Source organism: Hippocampus bargibanti, linkage group LG06 (genome assembly GCF_051943395.1).
Source record: "Hippocampus bargibanti isolate YZ-2025 linkage group LG06, ASM5194339v1, whole genome shotgun sequence".
Lineage (NCBI taxonomy): Eukaryota > Metazoa > Chordata > Actinopteri > Syngnathiformes > Syngnathidae > Hippocampus > Hippocampus bargibanti.
Genome location: NC_142739.1, coordinates 14,178,890 through 14,200,429, shown reverse-complemented (window position 1 = coordinate 14,200,429; position 21,540 = coordinate 14,178,890). Strand labels below are relative to the sequence as shown.

At 40.5% G+C, this 21,540-nt stretch overlaps 1 protein-coding gene across 1 annotated transcript in view; it reads left to right on the top strand.

The window, feature by feature from the left end:
* The first annotated feature begins 284 nt into the window (after nt 1-284).
* The window catches only part of LOC148896579 (tumor necrosis factor receptor superfamily member 11B-like), a 51,325-nt gene continuing 30,069 nt past the window's right edge, over nt 285-21,540 (top strand). Inside the window, exon 1 of the mRNA XM_088999164.1 lies at nt 285-406. Within this exon, the coding sequence (XP_088855290.1) occupies nt 326-406 (81 nt within the window). The 5' untranslated portion in view covers nt 285-325. The remainder of the gene's footprint in view (nt 407-21,540) is intronic.

Here is a 21,540-nt window from a genome sequence, read left to right as displayed (position 1 = left end):
TTATTTTAAAGCCACATCCATTCATGGTCACAAAATGTTGCGCTTGATCCCTCTTTGCTTGTAGTCTCTCCTCTTATGCACCACTTGGCGTATAGTCTGTGCGAAGGGGAGACACTCAGTGGGTGGGCAATTTGCTCTCTCTCTCTCTCTCTCTCTCTCTCTCTCTCTCTCTCTCTCTCTCTCTCTCTCTCTCTCTCTCTCTCTCTCTCTCTCTCTCTCTCTCTCTCACTCCCTCACTCACTCTCCTCTCTCTTTCTCTCTCTGGCTTGCTCTCTTACACACTTTCTCCCTCTCTCTGTGGTTCTGGTATAAGAGGACAATTGTGATGGAGTCCACATTACTTTACTTTTATGCAGAGAAGAGCACTTGGATAGCAAGCTCCAACTCAGCCATGAAACTTATCTTGGTAAGTTGTATTTTTTGCTATTTTGATCCTGAAACACATGATTTGTGTGTGAGTGTGTGTGTGTGTGTGTGTGTGTGTGTGTGTGTGTGTGTGTGTGTGTGTGTGTGTGTGTGTGTGTGTGTGTGTGTGTGTGTGTGTGTGTGTGTGTGTGTGTGTGTGTGTGTGTGTGTGTGTGTGTGTGTGTGTGTGTGTGTGTGCGCGCGTGTGTGTGTGTGTGTGTGTGTGTGTGTGTGTGTGTGTGTGTGTGTGTGTGTGTGTGTGTGTGTGTTCATTGCATTTAGGCATGTACTTTGTAGATTAGCCTGCATTTCTGTGGCTTGATAGCTCTAATTTATGAGTTGTACTTTTTAGTTAAAATTGTAGTGTCATTCTGGATCATTTCGCTGTGCAACACAGCATTTCCCCTGTGTTTACAGAACCGTATTTGTTAAAAGCATGCATAAGGAATGTTCGCATAAGGAATGTTCATTCGGTCTCAAAGTTTATGGGTGATCATCTGCAGTAAAATTAGTCTGGATGGTGACAAAATAACAGAAATGCAAATCAATCCACAGGAAAATAACTTGAGACTGTTTGGCGATCTTTCATACAAGTTTTTCTGTAATTGCATAAAAACACAATGAAATTGAATATTTGTCTACCTGCAAAACCTCAAAAACATTCACCCATCAGCAACCACAAAGACTATAACATATCATTTAAAATTGCTTCAGTGAAAATGCATCAAGTTGTTGCGATTTATATTGTATCACATGTATTTGTAATATGGTAGCTTATGTTTCTTGCATGACAATGTTTTCTTCCGGTGTAGTTTGCTCGCACTTGATGATTTTGCTTTTCAAGCACACAATGTGCTCTTGCAATTCCTTTTGATTTTCAATCCATTGCATGGAATGACACTTAAAACGAACGCATGAAACAATTATTGCAGAGGAGTTCATTACAAATCGCAAAGGTGTCAAATCCAGGTCCAGAGTATAAAACCCTGCCAGAGTTTGACCACGGGTGCTTCTACTCAAGAGGTTGGTTACCTGCTGGTGTAGTCAACGCACCTGTGGCCAAAGCCAAACCCTGCCTGGGATTATGGACCTGGATTTGCCACCTCTACACATCTGAATACTTTTGCAAAGGAAATAGAGTTGACGTGCTTTTGCATTATTCAGACATTCAGTCATAAAACTGTCATATTTAACCAACTATTGAGTCAGACTTCTGACTGCTTTCAACATCCGGCTAATGAGCCAATCATGTCCTGTGGGAATCTCTCATGTTTGTGAGACGCTCATTCCTTCATTGAGCAACTTGTGTCGAACAAATGGTTTGCAGCCTTGTCCATAAAGGCGGTTGTGGTTTTAGGCAGTGAATTTATCTTGTGCACCTGTGTGTACTTTCTTTTCTCGGTGCGTCCCTCACACATGTGACTACAATCTGTCCTCTGTCTTCAAACGCATGTTCCTTTTGGATGATATCAATTGTAACACTGTGACCAATACACAAATGTGTTTTATTTCTTTTTTGTCTCAATGTGTTCTTCATCAGCTAACAGCAGGCAGACAATAAACGCTGTCGTCGTTTCAATTTGTATTTGTTGCTCCATGTACTTTCCAACTGCATGTCTGATCCCCTGCTTAGTTTGTTATCATGTCATTCCTCCATCCACCATTCTGTCAGACACAGCTTCCTTGCACTTCATATGGGATCTTATACTACCCTATTCTACAATGTGAGGGAGTCTATTAATGTCTTGCAGATTCGGAATAATAACACAGGACAAACATATTACCTCATTCATAATAAAACTTTGAGTCAGCAGGTTTTTTTTCTTTTATGGGTGAAAAAAAAATGCCGCCAAAATGACCTGGCTTGCTCTTTGGCAGTTTTGTGAGGCCTTTGCGTCTATGAAAAAAAAACTGCTTCAATCCTTTTGTTGTTTGGTTCAGAGTGTAGTTCTGGTCGATATGCTGTGTGAAATGTATTCCGAAAAATGAAATATATAAAGAGCGTATATTTTGCACTCATGCACATATTTAGTCATTACAGTGTTTAAAACACCATCTTTGTCAGGCATCTGGTTAGGTAGTTCCTCGTCCTATGTGGACCTTATTCGCACTGAATTAAAATTTGGGGCCTTACTCCAGCATTTAAATTGCCTATCCCTGATCTATAAATGAGTTCTTTCATCCATCCATCGTCTCTCCATCCACTTTTTTGACCATATACTTCTCTGTCTGTCTTTTTAATTCCTCAACTAATACCCTGAAAAGCAGGAACAGTTTTCTGGTTTCACCTAATTGACAGTCAACCATTCCATGTTCTTGTCCATATGTCTATCAACTTTTGTCAATCTGTGATCAGCCCCATTTTCTGTCGGTTCATTTTTTCAGTCTGTCTACTCTATTGGCATCCATCTGTCATCACGCTAGCCATCAATCAGACTGCCCTCGCCTTACATTTAATCAATATTCTATGATTCATAAAAACACCTATCTAACAACATATCAGTCATTCATCGCATCCGCTGTATTGTTCTTCCATCCATTCATCATATAGTTTATTGTTTTATTTAATTATTGGTGTAACATTTGATTTCCAAGTTCTGTTTGTAGTTTGCTTTTATGGAGTTTTTTAACCTGATTTGACACTAAGTCTGCCATCATGCATTCACACTTTAATCCCATTGTAATAATGTACAGTATCTCAATGAGTTCATATCTGTTATCTCTTCGTACTTTATCTTAACACCCGCTCCCCTCTCGGATGTGTCCGTTGGAGTGACCTGCATGAACTTCCCCAAAGTGCAAGTACTGTATTCAATTGAAGAAGCTGCATATGCAAAGTCGGTTGTGTGTGTGAGTGCGTGAGTGTGCATGTGTGTGCGTGCGTGAGCATGTGTGTGTGTGTGTGTGTGTGTGTGTGTGTGTGTGTGTGTGTGTGTGTGCGTGTGCGTGTGTGTGTGTGTGTGCGTGTGCGTGTGTGTGTGTGTGTGTGTGTGTGTGTGTGTGTGTGTGTGTGTGTGTGTTGGGGTGAGCAGTGTTAAGAGATTGTGGCAAACCGATTTCATTCTTTTAAAAACCTTGTGAAGAGTGACAGGCGGATCTGCCGAGAGTGTGTGAAGCAATATTTTTTTTTTTTAAGTAAATGTCACCTTTGTAAATTGCCACTGCACACCCAACTTCCTCTTTTGCATCAACTGTTGGGGTAATTCGCCATACAAACAAAATAATACAACATCAACAGTAGAGCAGATAACAGAGGTTTGCATGTATGGACTTCAACTGTGGGCAGAGTTTAGAGGGTTGTGTTTATTTTAGGAGTTTGTGGAGTGTGTGGTCAGCAGACAAAGAGATGTGGGGAAGTAAGCAAAAGGAATACAACAATACGAATCAGTGTCATACTCTGGCCTTCGTTTTGGTTTCATTTTACTGTATATGTGTCTTCTTCAAAATAGTATCACTGTAGGACCTTTATTGCACAGACCTGATATTGCTGTCTATGCCGCAGGGAGTAGTGGTAGTGTAGTCACACACGGGTAAAGTACAATGTGCACAAATATTTGCATCGCACAATGTTTGGGGTGTGGAGAGGGGATGGATATAGAATATGGCTTTTAAAAAATATTATCACATACATATTTATTATTGTTCTGATCTTCTTAACCATAACCCAACTTCAACAAATCAAATTAGGTGCCCAATAAAATATTATCTTTCCTTCAAATAAAGGAAGTTACAATGTATATAATATGCATTTGTCAATTTGTTTATATACTGTTTTGTTATTTTTATCTTGCTAGAAAACAAGAATTGAGGTAACTACACAAACCTGACTTGTTTATTTTTTTTAATAAACAAAATCAAAAGCATTAAATGATTTGTTTATCAATGGTTAATGAACAGTGGGAGGAAACATGTGAAATTAGAGCAATTGAGTAATGGGAGTCAATATGCCATTTGCTGAAGCAGAATGGAAAAATACCTTCAATCCCCCTCTCTCTCTGTCTCCCTTTATGACCATAAAAAAGAGGGATACCATATTCCCAAGAAAAACTTGCACATTAACATGCCAGCGCAAAGTTGGAATCCCCCTTCGTCCCACCTGTTAACTGAAGCCATCGGCCCGGTGTGAGAGTTGTTATGGGGTTTGATCCTCTGGTGCTGCAGTCCCACTCCACATGTCCCTAATTTAAGGATGACCTCCGATAACCCTGACTCGCATTCTCAAATTTACTCTTTTAATTGTAGGTACCTCTACAAATTTAAATACGTAGAGTTATGTTATGATTGGCTGGCAACGACTTAACGGTGTCCCCTGCCTCTTGCCCAACAACAGCTGGGATAGACTCTAGCACACTCCATGACTCATGAGGATAAAGCAGATCAGAAAATGGACAGATGGATGGACGGGATTATGTTACTTATCATAGCTTGATAATGAAGGTGCTTTTTGAAATTTTTGACCTCTCCTGGTGCGTAATCAGAGACAGAGCAGCTGTGCTTCAGTGTAAAGACTCATCCTCATTTTCATGCCATTTGTCGTGCACAACTGACAAATTGATCGCTGAGTACAGGTAGTCTAAAATGTACACCTGCTGGAACCTAATCTTGTTATTTGTGCATGGAGTGTAGTGTGATAATGGTCAATTGGATACATTACATATATTAAATAATAAATTGTCCAATTAAGTGATTTCTCCAAAGATTCTATGGGAGTGACGAATGCGGTTTATGAATGAAAATTCAATTACAATAACCACACACATATGAAAAGTTCAGAATCTTTCTGCCTGCGTCTTGATTAATCCACCAAAACCACCTGGACCACAATCAGTGACGTGCGTACAAACATATGAACTCCACTGAGTAGCTTATTCACCATTTGATTGCAACAGTTAACGTGTTTTGTTGAAAATGTCATGTCAGCATTCTTTATATACTGTAGCATAGAAAAAAAATTATTATAAATTATCGTGTTACCTTTAATTATAAATGAAGTCCGTGCGCCGCTCCTTCTGAAGAAAGCCATCCATAGCTTCTTTGTAGAAGCCTTCCTTACCTTTCTTCAGTTTTCTCTGTCTCAATGAAGATCACTGCCAGTGAAGAAAGTCGTCCTTCATCAGTCCTGCTCCGACTGTATGTTTTCAGTGTTTTCAGTGCAGAGAATGACCGCTCCACTGATGCTGTAGAAGCCGGAACAGTGAGCACGAGCTGGAGCAACTTTGTCGCTTCAGAAATAGTTTCAATGAGATCCTTCTTGGCCAAAAAGCTCAGAAGCTGTCCATGAGATTTACATTCACCCCTCACCGTTTGTGAGCTATACGGTGTTGAGTTGGTCTTCCTTTAAATTATTATCTCCTGAGAAAAATAAAATAAAATGAACCATATTGTACAGTGTGTGTATATGAACTAAATTTCTACACTTTAGCTGGTGGACATAATGTACAGTCACTGTACATTATAAACACTGTACTACAGGTGTTTATTTTATTTCATTTTTACCAAAACTGTGTGCATAGGTGAGGCACAAAGTTCTCCTGCCTCATGACAGGGGGCGCTGGTGATTTCAGATTCTTCTTGCGACTCCTCGGCTGCAGAATAATAGACTTAGTGACAGCAAGCTACAGTAAACAGTTAGCAAGTTAAGTGCAACCATCCAATCATTTTTTTCGTGTTACTTGGCCTTATTTTCAGAATGGAGCATAATATATCTAAATTGAAAGAATTTTCTAAACCGTACTTTCAATCGAAGCAGGAGATAATAATTAAAGGAAGACCAACACTGGACTGTATAGCTCACAAACGGTGAGGGATGAATGTAAATCTCTATCATTTAAATCTGTGAATGGCCCACCCCAGAATGAAAATGAAGATGTGTCAGTTCTTACGCCGAGTATAAGTGTGATTCTTCAAAAAATATGTCGCTAAAAGTAAATACAGTGAGACCTCAACTTACGAACTTAATTGGTTCCCAGACAGAGTGTGTAAGGCGAAAAGTGTGTATCTAAAAAAAAAATTCCCATAGGAAACCATTAAAATGGGAATAATCCGTTCCCGGGTTTCCATAAAATATACTTTTCAACTAAATAAGCCTTAAAACTACACACAACATACCTTATTCTATGTATAATAAATGTGCTATTGTATTGCAATGAAAGAAATACACTGCATTGTATCATAAAGTCACTTTATTTACATTTGTGATGGTCATTGATGGCTTGATGGAATGGCGTTGGAGGTCGAAGGTCAAAGGGAATTGCTGTTTGGAAAGAGAGGCACATTACATGAGGACTGTAATTAAAGAAGTAAACTGTGCTGCAGAATAAAGTTTTCTTTACCTTTTTGATGGTCGTTGATGGCGTATGGAAGGAGAGTCACCTTCCATAAGGACTGTTGGTAACTTAACCTCTGGTGCTGTTTGGTCGTGTGCTTCCGCCGAAGATCACTCCGCCAGCTGTGGTGGGTGTGTATTATGAAAATAGTGCTTATTATAAGATTTAATTTTCAGAAATTAGACGTTTGTAAGACGAAAAGTTTGTAAGTTGAGGTCTCACTGTAGTGTTATGGGAGTAGATTTTCATTGATGGAACACGTCAATGAGCTACAAAACACGCTGCGGCAAGTATGGTGTGTCATGAATAGACATGTTTTCTGTATTTTTTAAGAATCTCATTTAGTCAATGCTGTTTGTTGCTGTTTGACGTTTCATAGCAAGCAGAAGAATATCATCCATTTTGTTATGAGGAATGTTTTATTGATTCTTCTCTTTGATGCTTTTCCCAAACAAAAGCTTAATTGTGAATGGAGGTTTGTCATTAAGTGAAGCACTCAGTATAGATACTGACAGAAAAGCTAACATCGTAGAACATTCTCCTTTTGCTGTGCGTGTTGTTTTCTGACCATAATTCAATTTAAATCAAATAACCTCCCCCATTTCATCCTTTGATTTCCCTCTTCACTTCAGTACCTTCATCCATCCTTTCCTCTCATCTGGCCAAGTTCTTCGTAGTACATTTATCTTACTGACAGTGTAATTATGAATGTCAGTGGGATTTAGCTGCCGTGTAATTTGGTTTTCCAGCAATGGACCGTGAATGACGTCATCACATGGTGTCTTCAAAGAAAACCAGGAGGTTGGAAAGTTCAGTAACTCTTTTAATTGCTGATGAACGCACAATACACACACCCAACAAGGGATCATCCAGGATATCCACTCTTCAAAACCTGAGCAAATTGGACAGGTTTGATAAAGATGGACGTAACTCTGCAAAGTTTGAGCAATCTCGGTTTGTTCAGTAAGCATCAGATATAAGACATTGTTGACTCTGTAATTGAATTGTGCTTCTTACAATTTGAGTCACATCCTTTTCTGTTCTACTTTGACTGTGCCAGATTTTTGCTTTATGTTCCAAAATGTACAGTTTTTTACCTGTTGGTTAGTCAAAGAGTGTGTTTGACTTCCTTTATTTTATTATTCATTCGTTTGACCTCCTTCATGTTATTATTGGACAAATATTAGTTTTGTTGCATGTGCAGACACTAGAACTATAGTTGCCCAAAATAGCTGTCATTGTTGAGTATTGCATATCGTACTTAAAGGACAAGGACACCATTTTTTTGTTTCCGAACTGACATCAGAAAAACGTTTTAGAGCATTTAAAATACCTAAAACATGCAGGCTGATATTTTTATTCAAACGCAAAACACCAATAAAAATGACTTGAAGTTGCCCAAAACTGCCACTAATGAGCTCAAAACTGGAGAGATTCAGAAAGTCCCACACCCAGTTCGTGACGTCACGTCAGGAAACTCCTTCACAAACTGCCTTGCTCCAGAATCAAAACAATGGCTTCAGAGAGTTCAGATTCGGAAAAAGACCCTTTCTCGTTACTCATCCATTCATGAATATGATTCAAACAGTTCTGAAGAGGAAAGCATAAATGTTTGCGATCAATTAAAGAAGTCCTTCCGTATCAATTTGAGCTGTAAGCGACGAAACTAGTGAAGAACACGACATATGAAGCATATATGAAGCTCCGTGAATAAGCAATATAGCATCAATTGGGTGATGTGTGGAATATACAGACATGACTAACAAATAATAAGCTACAAGATGTCAACATCAATGCAGATTGTTTACTGGTTGTGCATGCAAAACGTTGTTTAAACTTTCAAGATAAACACTTACGAACTTACGTATGAATGACAGTGGTTATCCATCGCTAACTCCGGTTAGCTGCTCTTTCCAGCAGCTGAATGTTTGTCCGATAGGTTTGCTCCACTATTACGACGATTGTTCTCTTTCCCCACTGGAAGCAACTTTCTACCCATTGTCAGGCTGATAGCAGTGACGTGCGGTGAGGTTCATAGCTGGTGAGGCACTGACGTCATCACAGTCAGATTTATAAACATATGAACTCCACAGAGTAGCTTATTCATCATTTGAGTGGCAGCAGTTAACGCGTTTTGTTTAAAATGTCATGTCAGCATTCTTTATATACTGTATTCAAACTGTAGCATAGAAAAAAAAGATTTAAAAAAACGTTATTATTGTGTTACCTTTACTTATAAATGAAGTCCAAGTCTCTCTGTCTCAATGGAGATCACTGCCAGTGAAGAAAGTCGTCCTTGATCAGTCCTGCTCCGACTGTATGTTTTCAGTCTCTTGTGCTGAGAATGACCGCTGTAATGATGCTGTATCGATGAGAAGGTTTCTTCAGCCGTCATCTGTACAAAACCTCACCCCACCAGACCGGTTTAATGAAGGATTTTGTTGTTTTATAAGAATCACTTCTTTTACCCCCCCTTTCAAACCATCTATGTTCTTTCTGTCTGGTGGGGAGAGGTTCAATTTGGATCGTTCATACAATAGCCTGCTTAGGCAAAACAGGTTAGGCAGCATTCGTAATGCTGATGAGGTGATACCGGTGGGAGTGGGGCAAATGGGCCAGTCGTTAGTCAGGAATGTAGGAACAATCAGTGGGGCCACAGGGAGTAGTCCTCTGCTCCCCCCAACCTGAGAGTAGGGACCTATCATAGCTGTGCACCTGATGCTGTAGTAGCTGGAACAGTGAGCACGAGCTGGAGCAACTTTGTCGCTTCAGGAATAATTTCAATGAGATCCTTCTTGGCCAAAAAGCTGAGAAGCTGTCCAGGAGATTGACATTCATCCCTCACCGTTTGGGAGCTATACAGTCCAGAGTTGGTCTTCCTTTAATTATTATCTCCTGCTTCGATTGAAAGTCCAGTTTAGAAAATTCTTTCAATTTAGATATGTAATCCACCATTCTGAAAATAAGGCCAAGCAACACGAAAAAATGACTGGATGGTTGCACTTAACTTGCTAACTGTTTACTCTAGCTTGCTGTCACGAATTCTATTATTCTTCAGCCGAGGAGTCGCAAGGAGAATCTCTAATCACCAGCGCCCCTGTCATGAGGCAGGAGAACTGTGTGCCTCACCCAATGCACACAGTTTTGATAAAAATAAAATAAACACTGTAGTACAGTGTTTATAATGTACAGTGACTGTACATTATAAACACCAGCTAAACTGTATAAATTTATTTCATATACTAAAAGCTTTTGAACACTTTAATAGCGATATGCAGAGGGACAGCAATGTGGTCTCACTGCAGAGCAAGCCAGTTGTCCTTGAAGCATTAGGACTGACCAATGATAGCTATTCTGTGACATGTGGCACTGAAACCAATATACAGAGCAATAACGGTCAGAATCCTTGTCCCCAAAGCACCCCTTTTCAGAAACCACGCCCCACCCCACAAAATACAGTAAAGTCTTGTTATATCGATACTCAAGGGAATCCGAAAAAATATCGATATAACCGGGACTATCGATATATCCGATCCTGTGGGGGGGGGGGGGTGCGTAAATGCGGCATCTTTGTTATGGCATGTAATTTCATCATTGGGTTCATGGATTGCGTATCTAACATGTTTTTTGTACAGTAGTGAAGTGAAAAATAAAGTTGTGCATAAAATAAAAACGTCTTTACACTTTTTAATGACTATTTCCTTTCAAAAATGCAACCAACCAATGCTAAATCGTCAAGTTCTATTCACACGAAGCCACGAACGCCAGCATGTACAATCATATGAAAAACAGTGATTGTTGCAAACAATAAAGATATCTGGATGCAACACAATTAAATACTGTATATGGATGAAAAACCAAAACTGCAACGTTTACATAACTTACGTGACGTTCGAGAGTGCCTGAATAGAATGCCGGCGCGCAGCTGTGACGTTACAACAGCTTTTTGACTGAGAACCGTGTTGTATCCTGAAGCCGCCAGTAGAGGGCCCCCAGGCTCCATATGATACAGTATACAGTAAATCTTTAATCGATTGCAAACATGTATGCTTTACTCTTTCTCTTCTGTATTTGAATCATATCCATGAATGGATGTTTTAACAAGAAAGCATATTCTCCGAATCTGAAGCCATTGTTTGGATTTGGTGTTTTATTACACTGCGTGTTTTGGGTATTGTAGATGCTATAAATCCTTTTTCTGATGTCAGTCAAGAAACACAAAAAGTGATGTTGGTTGCTCTTTAATGCACAGTATGGAATGTACAGTCATTTTCAAAATCATGACGCTTCAGCAGACAAAACAACAAACATTGTTGCAAAAAACGCTTGCATTCATGTAACAGTACATGTACATAACACTGCAATTAGTATGTATGTAAGCTATTTAAAAAAGTCATCAATCTTCTTCTGCTTCCCATTTTTATATTTTAATATGAACACTTCCATCTTGTTTAACGTTTCTAAAAAACCGGATGCATTTTCTACGGATTCAAAGAAAGATCGCGTGTCCGCAACGCTTGCAACGCTTTTGTCTTCTTCATCGTCATCAGCATCATCATCATCACGGGAATCTCCTGTGGCATACTTGGCTTTGACCTCTGCTGCGATATCCGCATCTGATGAGCTTGGGAATGTCGCAATGTCTTTGTCGACTGCGACATACGATGCAATGTCGGCGACTTTTAGCTTTTCAGCCAACACTGCAAGAGGAATGTTGTCGTCATCCTCTTCGTTAGCTGCAGATGTTTCCTCACTGCACCCTGGATTTTCAAATTTGCAGTGACGGAAGCAGTTCTTGATGGTGTTTTCGGTGTTTTCATGTTAGCGCACGGCATGATTGTAAGTCTTTCTTTTGAACGTTTACCCCCGCGGCAATCCTCATCCTTGTAGACATAGGATTTCTCTGGCTGCAGCTTGTAAAACAAACCAGTTTCGTCAGCGTTGTATATGTTGTCCGGGTGGTAATCCCTCAGCAGCTCTTGCAGTCTGCCATTGTGCCAGTCGTCAACTTGGTTTTGATCCACTTTCTTGGCCTCTCCAGTGATCTTGCGTAGCTTCAGATCCTTCCAAAGTCAAAAAAACAAAGTCATCTTTATTGTCAAATACAGTACTGTAATGCTAATATGCATTACATACAGCACAGATGACATTATGTAATGTCCTCTCGGACCCAGCATGCAAGGCACTTATAATGACTTTAACAAACATACAGTAATACAGTACAGTAAACATGAAACATGAAAACGCAAATTTGCCAGGAGAGGGGAGCCACATGTTCACGGGCCGCCGTCTTGGGAAAAACAAACATGTACGACAACACAAAGACACAGAGTCATTCATTCATTCTTCAGGACTTGCTGTACCTTTCGTTCCTTGTCGCGATTGAACCAGCCTTTGGAGCATTTAAAGTCATCATGGCCCAATTGTTATGCAAGCGCTTCAGCCTTGGTCTGCAGCATCGCTCCTGATACCGGGACGTTCTGGTTCCTCGCTTGCCTCATCCCGGTATCCACCGCGCCCTCAACATCAGGGTGTGCCGCCTTTCTCATCCTCTTTGAGCCAGGTCCAAAGTTCAGCGCTTCGTATGCCGTCTTTATTTTATCCTTACTCTTCAACCATGTTGATAAAGTATTTTGTGGCACGTCAAATTCCTTGGCAATAGAGGATTTGCTCCGAATTGGATTCTCCTCAACTGCCATGATTGCCCTGTGCTTCGTTCCGAGATCACAATTCTTTCGTTTCGCCATCGTTGAAGACACACGAGCAGCCGTCTGATACACACGAGCTGCCGTCTGAAAATGGCGTCTGCTCGGGAGAGCTGCTCACGTAATCAAGACAGGTGACCAAGTCGACCAATGGCGCGACCGATGGCGTGTCACGTGACAAAGTCACACGGCCAAGTCGACCAATAGCGCGACCAATGGCGGCCCACGTGACCAAGTCGACCAATGGCGTGACCGATATATCGATATAAACAACAAAAATGGCCGGCGGGGGATGAAAAGGAGCACCGTAATAACCGGATTATCGTAATAACCGGGTATCGTACTAAACGGTACTAATTATACATAAAAAGACTAGAAATGTGCAAGGGAAATGAAAATAGTATCGTAATAAGCGGTACTATCGATATAACCGATATCGATATAACGAGACTTTACTGTACTTGTTGATGTAAGAAAATTGCCACAGATCATTTATAATACTTAATCATGGTTAATCATTTTTATGAAAAGAGACCAATAATATTGATTTGTGAAAAAAATAATTGACTGCATTTAATTCCATTGTCCTGGCTTTAAGGTTGTACGGTACACGATAGTATCAGAATTTAATGAGCAATGTCTTTTCTTACTGTGTTAGTGTTGCCAGTGGCGGTCCGTGCATTTCACACCTAGGCCTTCAGTGAAGTCCTACTTAGTCCGACTTGAACAAATATCCCTTGTAATACCATAATTTATGACACAACGGCTGGAGATATCATTTACAAAAGCACACGCAGGCAGTTCTGGGCGTGGCATCACCTTAATCGTCTACAACACAGGCTATTTTCCAGAGCAATTACACATCAATAAATCTGCATCAGCAATTACAACTTGTCACTGTACGTGATACTGCAAACACTTAAAAATAAAAGGAAATTTAAAATCATTTGTCCACAAAGTTTTATTAAGTCCACCAAGAATATGCAATCTTTAACAAGATTTTACGCTAAATTACAAAATGTCAGTTTAATATAAGAAAAACAACAAGACGTTCACAAAACGAACTATTTGTTGAAAATAAAAGTAAACAAATCTTTTTCATTTGTTCTTGAGAATAGGCTTACCTACATGCAACAGTGAGTTGTCCTCTCCTTCAGCCATTGTGGGTTAAAAAAGCGAGTAGATATACTTGGTTTTTCTGCTAAAGTTTCCGGGTCTGATCTGTTGTAGCTTGGTTGATTTACATAGTGCTGCCTCCGCTGAGGGCTGAGGTAAAGTTAGTATCCAATCACAGGACGTGTACATGTCATGTTCAACGCGAGGCCCTCTAGCTGGCCTTACTGTGCCAACTCGTGATCCGATTGGCTATCGCAACTATATATCAACTACATGTGCCCGTTCATGTACAGCGCACAGACGCCCTCACTGTCGGTCAGATTTCATACAGCCTGGCGACACAAGCTAGCTGAATTCTGATTGGATTAAAAACTCTGACCTAAAACTACAACACTGAAAGGAGCATAACCAAATGGATATACAGTAAAGTCTCGTTATATCGATATCGATATATCGATAGTCCCGGTTATATCGATACTATTTCTATGCACGCACGGAGAAAATTACATGCAAACAGGGTCGGATATATCGATAGTCCCGGTTATATCGATATTTTTTCGGACTCCCTTGAATATCGATATAACGAGACTTTACTGTAATATAACATCTAGAAAACAGTATGTAGAATAATTATATATATATATATATATATATATATATATATATATATATATATATATATATATATATATTTAGAAAAAAAATACATTTTTAATGAAATTGACTTTTATTATAATTGTGATAATGATGTCTGATTATGTTAGGCCAGCAGAGAAGGCCTTGCTGGCTCTGACGGCCCACCACTGAGTGTTGCTGAATTTTAGGAAGCTGGGTACATTGTGCAAATGTCACTTAAACGACTAACGACCAAGGGTCTCAAAACTGTTGTTCACATTATGTACCTCCTCTGCTGCTCCCAAGTGGCCTTACGCAGTTCTGCATGTTTCATCATCAAACGTTTGAATTTAGTGACCAGTCCAATTGGCTGTCATCATATGTTTCTTACTGATCCAGTGAAAAATTCGATGTTTTAAAAATCTGTCCCGAAATGGATTACTCAGCTTCCATCATAGCGATTTCATCGTAACATTTCCCAGAAGATAATGTGCCTTCCTTCCATCTCTGTGCCTTTGCATTGTGTGTAACTGTTTTCTGTCACTGCCATTGGACTCAGTCCAAAGAGCACCGTGAGATGGCTGACAAAATCAATGCGACCGTGACCATTTCCAAATGTGCTTGTGAGTACATGCCAGTGACCTGAGCGTGACTTCTTGATGTGACGGCTGCAACTGAAACCCGCTTACCTCAAATGGGGTCACATTTTTTCAGTGCTTGTCTATACACTTTAAATTGGCTGCCTGCGGTCTCACGGCTTAATAGCCTTCTTAATTTATGACCATGAAAATTATGAATATGAATCCTGCTGGGGGCCACCCATGCTACAAACAAAACACGCAGTCATAGTATGGCTCACACAATAATTCTGGGTCAAATCCTTCCATCAAATGTCCTCCAGGATTGATGTGTTTTGTCAGGAAAAAACACTGACTTCACTGTGTTTTTGTAATACTTTTTTTATTTCCCTTTAGTGCAACAGACAACATAAGGTATGGCCATTTAATTAAGAACACAGTGCAATGAAGGGCAGTTATTTTTTGGAGGGTTTTAGCATTTTTGCACAGTATTGTGTATATCCATCCATCCATTCATTTTTTGATCCGCTTTGTCCTCAAAAGCATTGCGGCTGTGCTGGTGCCTATCCCAGAGTTTTTTGAGCAATAGGCGGGGTACACCCTGCACTGGTTGCCAGCTAACCGCACTCACAATCACAACTAGGGACACTTATGCTGAGGAACAACACTTGGGAGTGTTCAATCAGCCTGCCATGCATGTTTTTTGAAATGTGGGAGTAATTCAGAGTAAGCCCCTGGAGAAACCCCAAGAACCACAGTAAGATCAGTGCCGGGATCGAACCCTACACCTCTGGACTTTGAAGCAGACATGGTAGCCAGTCGAACAACGACATACTAAGAAAGGGAACAACACACCCGACAATTATAGGATGACATCTTTAGGGCAGAGCTGAACCCACGCTGCCTGCATTGCAGTGTGTCAAATATCCCAAAATATTCAGTGAGCTATTTTGTAAATGTGTAGTAGAATACATTGTTGTATTTTAAAATATATATTCACAGAGGGTATAACTCACCTGATGTAACCGGTGCCAATAGAGTCATTTGTAGCCATGACAACTAAATATAATTTATTTGTGCTTGTTATTTTGTAAAGGTGTTGATCGTTTCTGGGTGAACTTTCATATTTATGTTTTTCCTTAAAATCTTCCTCAATATATTTACTTTATTTGGAATATTTTGTCAAGGATCACTTCCGGTTCCGTGTTGTGTTCCGATGTGCAAGAGAAATCGTGAGAGTGAACGATAGTCTGTTCACTGTCATTGCAGTTTATCGACTGTTGGTTTACAACGTGTAAGCAAGTTAATAATGGTACATTTTTAATTATTATTTGTGTCTTGTCAAAGAGATTGTGGTAATATTGATTATTATTGGAAATGTCTCCATTTCCCCCTGTAGAATAAGTACGTAGTGCATAATCCCAGCCTACTCTAGCGCCTTATAATGTGGTGTACTTTATAATGTATTTGGAAATATTTGATATCATGTATTTATATATTATACTTTATTTATATATAAAAAAAATCATTCATTGAAGGTGCGCTTTATAGTCCGGTGTGCCTTATATGTGGAAAAACTATGAAAATGCACCTTCATTCAGGGTGCTCCTTATACTCCTGTGCGCCTTATACACCAGAAAATACGCAAGGTATAGTGTGTTTTTGCATGTTGACACTACATTCAGTAAATTGCATGTCTTCCCCGTCCCTGCGCGCGTTTTCTCTGGGTTCTCGGTTTTTCTCCCACATGCCAAAAACATTCGTGGCAGGAGCATGGAACACTCCAAATCCGGTTTAGGTGTGAGTGTGAGTGTGAGTGTGAGTGTGAGTGTGGGTGTGAGTGTGAGTGTGAGTGTGAGTGTGAGTGTGAGTGTGAGTGTGAGTGTGCCCTGCGATTTCCTGGCAACCAGTTCGGGGTGAACTCCACCTACTGCCCAAAGACAGCTGTGATAGGCTCCAGATGATTGATCTCCCTGTGTCGCCTTTTCCATGTCTGTCTTGTTTTGTTGCTGTTTTTTTTTGTGTATCTTTTCTCGTGTTTAGCCCAGTCCCTTGTGACCGACAGTGACTTCCCTCATGTCATGTTCAGGTATTCCTCATTGTCTTGTACTTTGCTTGTATTTGGCTGTTTGGTATGCGGTGTTTGTTTGCTTAAGTTTCTGTCTGGCCTTGTTCCCAGTTGTGGAGCGTCCTTTCCCAATTTTGGTGTGTGACTTTGTGTCAGAGCGGCCCAGTAGTCGAGTGGTTAGCACGCCGGCTTCACAGTACAGTGGTCGTGAGTTCAGGACCTGGTCGAGCCTTCCTGAATGGAGTTTGCATGTTCTCCCCGGGCCCGCATGGGTTTTCTCTGTGTTCTCCGGTTTTCTCCCACATTCCAAAAACATGCATGGCAGGCTGATTGAACACTCCAAATTGTCCCTAGGTGTGAATGTGAGAGTGAGTGATTGTTTGTCTCTCGGTGAGCCCTGCGATTGGCTGGCAACCAATTGAGGGTGTTCCCGAAGATGGTTAGGACAGGCCCCAGCACCCCAGCGACTCTCATGAGGATAAAGCAGTACGGAAAATGTATGGATGGATACTTTGTGTCAGGATTTGCAAGGTGGTGGTGATGTTGGTGGACCCCAAAAATGCATGAAGGAGGAGCAGGGTATGTTTGATAAATTGTATTAAATAAAGTCGCCAGGAACAAAATCTCAAACAACAGTCATCAGAACAAAAAGGTCCAAAGTAGTAAACACCCATGAATAAACCATGACAAGATGAAACAAACCTGACAGGGTGAAACAAACAATAACCCGACACTGAATGGTCGTGCCCTGAGTCCTTTTAACTGCCACAGATTAAAACGATGCCACCCGATGGTCGCAAACTGAAATGTGACACTTTGTGTATTTTTCAACTTTTGTTAACTCAGTAGCTTTCATTCCAAGTGTCCAAGTGTTTGCTTTTATGTTTCTTTTTGAATGCATTCCGTTTTGTTTGAGAACATCCTGAATTCCTTTGAATCTTCGTTTACTACCAGTATTAACTCTTCCATCTAAACCAGACATGGGCAAACTACGGCCCGCGGGCCACATACGGCCCGTTCGGCTTTTTAATCCGGCCCGTCGAACATGTTAGTGACAAGTCAGACAATTCTGAAAAGTTGCCTGCCCGGCCATAAATAAAGACGAGAAATCGAAAACGCTAAATTGCTTAATTTACGGAAAATATCTGTGGCCGAAGGTTTTATTGCAGTTGTTTTTTGCCGTCTTTGTTCACAATACGATGTTTGCGTTGCGTTGTCTCCTACGGGCCACTGAGCACCTTTCATAACTCTCAAGTACAATTTACAGTCACGGTTTAATGTAAATGTACTTTTTATAGCGACACAAATTTTGTTAGCTTCTTTTGAATCTTTCTTCTGGGGCTGAGGTTCTGTGCATCTACTTTGGAAAATGATATGCAAACGCACGACTTTGCTTCGGACTTTCCAAAGCGTTCTTGGGAAAGTCCGAAGCAGGAAGCAAGCTTCTGATTGGCTGCTGTGCCGAGTATGCAAATTTCAACTGTAGGTAGCCCATGTTTGTGTGCTTGGCAACGATACACGTGTACTGTTTGCGCATGAAGGCGAGCGAGGCCGTCCGTGGCGAGTTTGTCGAGTGCGCGGTCAGGACAATGCGTCCATGATTTTGCGGAGTTTAACACAAGTAGATATTATTGAGCTTGAGTATTTCGTTGTGTAACAATATGTATTGAATGTTGAATGTGATTCCTTTTTTCAATAAATGTTGATTTCTTTAACTTTCCACTTTCGATTGAAACTTATTAAAAACAGACGCAATCTTGATAAATCACAATGCGTATGTTATTTTAATCTATTTACATTTCCTCCTCCCAGTATCTGCAAAATAGTATGTAAATGCCATATCTTGTATATTCCTCGAGACAAATTTATGAACTTATAAGGGCTTTTTTCACATTTGAAAGACTGTTAATAAATCAATCAAAAAACATCCCTTTCATCCCTTTGCTGATGTGAAATGTAAATTTCTCCACTGCGAGACTAATAAAGGCAAATCCAATCCAAATTGGGTTGTAGTGTTCTTACTGTGCTATGAGGTTTGCACACACTAGATTTAAAGGAAAACCGACATCACTTTTTTGTTTCCTAACTGACATCAGAAAAATGTTTTATAGCACCTAAAATACCCAAAACATGCAGTATGATATTTTTGTCAAATGAAAAACATCAATAAAAATGACTTTAAAAAAAAATCCGAAACCGGAAGTGGCCAGTTTCAGAAGGTCCCGCCCCCTTGTTCGTGACGTCACGCCAGGACGTCTTGCCTTGCTCAAGAATCAAAACAATGGCTTCAGATTCAGAGAAGATGCCTTCTTGTTACTCATCCAGTTATGAATATGATTGAAATAGTTCTGAAGAGCAAAGCATACATGTTTGCAATCGATTAAAGAATTTATTCTGTGTCATTTTGAGGCATCAGGGGGGGGGTGAATGTCGCACCCAAAAAAGGCAGAAGATGGCGACAATCTTCCATGTGGAAATGGCTCAACATTTTTGTCACAACACACAAGGATTCACCATCGCGTTATTTATGTGTTTTCCTTCTAATTTCGCCATCAACACGGATCAACACGAAGTTTTCAGACCAAATAAAGGACTGCTACAGTGTGTCCTTTCTCGGTCAGGGGCGTTCCTTCAGTGACGTGACGTGAGGACTCGTCACCAACTCAAAAACAAGTCTTCCGGAATATTCAGCGCGAGTCTTAAAAGGTAAAATATAGCTATATGCGGTGAAATCTTTGTAAAATACACTCAGTAGAAGTCATTTGAAGCGATTTGACAAATTATGGACACAACTTGTCCAGAGACGTCGGTTGTCCTTTAATGCTTTAGTATATCCGGCCCAAACATTCCCTCCAAATGCTCCTGGCCCAGCCCCTCCGTCAAATTTTAGAACCCATTGTGGCCCGCGAGTCAAAAAGTTTGCCCACCCCTGATCTAAACCATGGGTGTCAAACTCATTTCGCATCGTGGGCCAAATACGGCCTAGGGCAGGGGTCGGGAACCTTTTTGACTAAGACAGCCATAAAAGTAAAATATTTAAAAATGTTTTTCAGCGAGAGCCACACACACGCGCGCGCGCACATACAAACGCTCGCGTGCGCATATACAAACGCTCGCGTGCGCGCGCACACACACACGCGCACGCGCGGCCACTTTTCAACAAAATATCAGAATGTATTATTTAAAATAACTTTGTGATAGTACTCACCGTTAACATGGATGGTTTTCCGTTCCTCGTGTTTGGTAAAAATCCAGGAAAACGATCAGAATGAAATTCAATTTGCCGGTCCAGAGGCGAAGTTACTGCTAGCTAGCCTGCACACGGCTCATAAGCTTCCACACTTGCTATCTAAAATCTACTTCTCGCAGAAGTATGTCGATGCTAACGTTAACATGGGGCTTGTTAAAATGTCACTGACATTCGACTGTTTCATCGATGGTATTGTTTCATTGCAAATTAGAATCAGAACATTTTCTCTCCTCTAATGCTCCGGTGCATTCAGGCTGAAATGCACAAGTTGGGCTCATTTAAAGGGGCGTTTACCTGTTTCAACATGACGGCCACTATCATCCGATCAACATGGCGCTTTCGGCCATTCTAGGTCAGTGTCATCCAATCAAAATTGCCCTTTCCGCCAACTGCAGCCCCAACGGGAAATGAACAACGAATATGTATTATAATATGTAATATTTATCGGCGAGCCATATGCAATCATCAAAAGAGCCATATATGGCTCGCGAGCCATAGGTTTCCGACCCCTGGCCTCGGGAGCTGTCAAGTGGGCCGGACCATTAAAATTATACCATACTCTGCTAAAAATAACCAAAATATCATCTTTCCTTTGTTTTGGTGTAAAGAAGCCCAAGAACATTAGGAAAATATTGAAATTTAATGAACTATCCTTTTACAAAACATTTCATGAAACACCTCATATTTCCTTAGACAAATGTGCAATTTACTTTTATCATTCACAAATATGCATTGCAACTGATCCCACTGATTGACTAGCTGTCACTTTCAGAATGTCTTTTAAGTGCTTGTTTGTGAGCCTTGAACGCATTGTTTTATTGATATTCATCACTGAGAAAATTTGTTCACAAAGGTAGGTTGTCCCAAACATGCACAAAATTTTAGCAGCCAGGGCTGTTAATTTGGGGTAGCCTGGTAGTAGATACTGATAAAATCTGTCCAGACCTACAGAGGCAAATTTGCCCTTCAAATCTGCATCACACTGCAAATCAATTATCTCTAGCTGAATTTCGACCGGCCGATCAGAAGCTTTAACTATGAAAGGTGAGCGAAAAAATGAAAATTCTGTCTCAAGTTCACCAAATACCTGAAAACGTTTCTCAAACTCCCGCAGTAGTCCTGCAATTTTGTCTTTGTACCGTTTCATGTCCGCATCAGGTCTGGTCACACACACATCTCTCAGACAGGGGAAATGAGCAGGGTTGCCATTTGCCAGTTGCATCTCCCACAAAGTCAGCTTCAACTTAAATGCATGTATGTTGTTAGCAAACTGTGTGACAACTTTTTTGCTGCCTTGCAACATTTTGTTCTGATTGTTCAAGTGTTCAGTAATATCAACCAAGAATGTAAGGTCCCGTAGCCATTCCTGAGATTGTAATTCCAACACCGGTTTTCCTTTTTTCTCCATGAACTGTCCGATTTCCTCTCGTAGATCAAAGAAAAGCCTCAGCACAGCGCCTCGGCTTAACCATCTCAC